At 42.9% G+C, this 2,157-nt stretch overlaps 1 protein-coding gene across 1 annotated transcript; it reads right to left on the bottom strand.

Annotated features, from left to right (window-relative positions):
• Positions 1-1,023: 1,023 nt before the first annotated feature.
• TAS2R1 (taste 2 receptor member 1) lies at positions 1,024-1,923 on the bottom strand (the record flags this gene model as incomplete). Its single annotated transcript, XM_081132573.1, has 1 exon — positions 1,024-1,923. One exon carries the CDS (start codon positions 1,921-1,923, stop codon positions 1,024-1,026), a length of 900 nt encoding a protein of 299 aa, XP_080988699.1.
• Positions 1,924-2,157: the final 234 nt, after the last annotated feature.

A 2,157-nucleotide genomic window follows, 5' to 3' on the forward strand; every position in this document is an offset into this window, starting at 1 on the left:
TTACGATCTTTAGCCAAGCTGAGGGACATCTTTTACTTTACTGGAAGCAAAGGGTTCTGAAGCTGTTTGGGAAATATATACATCTTAACATCCAAAATCATCAAATAGAAAATGCACTTGTGACTTCAAGCAGATGGAGACACCCCCAGCCCACCCACCTACAGATGTTGCTTCATTGGGAAGACATGCAATGTGATAGGAGTTCCAAACTGCCACCCTCAGTTGAAAGGGTCTCAAAGCTGAGCACACAAGAGCAAAATGAAACATCTTCGTAGGCTATTGTCTGTTCCGTGTGCCCATCTGGGGGAAACAGAAAGTGAGGACTCAGGCCTGCATTCCTCTTCTTTCTCCACCCGTCTGCCTCTTTATCGGTCGATGGGACATCTCACTGTAGCATCGAGGCTCTCAGCAGCGTGGAGCAGGTGAACATGCCTATAAGGGCATAGAAGGCCAGCCTGTCCCTGGCTTCTTCTCTGATCTGATGGGGAAGAATGGTTCCATTCTCTGTAACTAACAAGCAACAGAAATATTGTACAGGAAAACAAGAGATGAACAGTAATCTTTTTGTTCAGGATAAATCATCTAAGACTAGGCATCAGACACACAGGGACCCTCCAGCGTTTGTGCACCCTTCTGACATCACAAGTTCAAATGTGTTTTTCTCTTTCCTTAAACTTTTCCTTTTGAGATAATTGTTGATTCACTTGTAGTTGTAAGAAATAATACAGAAAGATGTCTGTACCACTTACCCAGTCTTCCTTAATTAGGTAACATTTTGTAGAACATTAGTATAATATCAATAAGGGCATTGACATTGACATAATCCACCAACATGTGCTATGCTTTGAGAATCAGTTTAACCCCTTGAAAAAGCAGCGAATCCATAAAAATGCCTCAGGTTCAACAAACAGTCTTTAGATGATGTTTTGTGTATTTACGACTGGCTTGTTTGGCTGAGAGAGGCAGGACAGGCACTGTTAACTCATAAAGCCGTGGGTTTCTTGGATGGATCAAAGTTCTCTCTCACTGACAGCATTTACTGTGGAGGAGGAACTTCTTTGCATTTTGTTTCAGCTTAAGATTTCCTAAAATTAAGATAACAGAGTGTACAGAAGGGTATGAACTAAACGTCAACATGCAGAACAGAAAGATGAAGTTTGGGATCTTGAGAATTTGAGAGAAGACTAAAGCAACCATCATGTACTGGGAGAGATAGAGGACCAGGAAGGACAGGGTGGACAGGAGGGCGCTGATGGGGACACTCACGCGGGGGTGCCTGGGGCCCGTCGCTGTGTTCATCATCTGCTGGGTGTGCCTCCCCAGGGAAAATATCACGAGAAGAGCAGAGATGACAAAGATAAGTAAGGGCAATGAGGCCTCAATGGCAAAGAGAGCAAACTGTAACACAGATATGTCTTTCATTTGAGTGGTTGCATTTGCGGAGAAAAAGCTCAGCCAGAAATTTTGGGAAATAATCCATCTATCTTTACTTTGGAAGACAGAATTGAGAGCTGTATATAGCAAGGACCCCAAAATCAGCCATGGCATCAACTTGGAGATCCTCAACTTCAACCAAAAGAAGAGTGGGTGAGCGATGGTGGCGATCTTGGCACAGTAGAAAACGCTGAGCCATGTGGCGAGCCAAAGTTCTGATTCATGTACATACATGAAAATTATAAAATTCCCAGGAACCAGAGTGAATTCAACCAAGAAAAAAGTAGCCAGATTCATGTAGGTGATGGCCATCTGGAGACAGATCCTGAACACTGCCAGGCAGCACAGGAGGAGGTCGAAGGGCACCATCTTCCTCTGCTTGATCAAGTTTGTGCCGCTCACAACCACAATGATGCCGTTTGCTAAAATTCCTACAAGAAACTGTATCACTGAAAAAATAAGATGGGCGATGATGTAAATCTCTAACATGTTGACAAGAAAAAATAAGTTACTTTAAAAACTGATGTAGTTATAGTTTTTGGAAAGTTTGAATTCGTCAAGTTTTCTGTTCTTCTTCAACTAGATTAGAACGGGTTTGGGGTACACGGCTCTAACAAGAAAGGCAGTGAGACAGGAAGGTAGCGGGCATGTGTTTACAGCACCGTTTTTTCAATTTAGCTCCAAGGCAGTCAAATAAGAGAGAGATACTCTAGTAACTATTTG

This window comes from Miniopterus schreibersii (assembly GCF_964146895.1).
Source record: "Miniopterus schreibersii genome assembly, chromosome: 3".
Taxonomy (NCBI): Eukaryota; Metazoa; Chordata; class Mammalia; order Chiroptera; family Miniopteridae; genus Miniopterus; species Miniopterus schreibersii.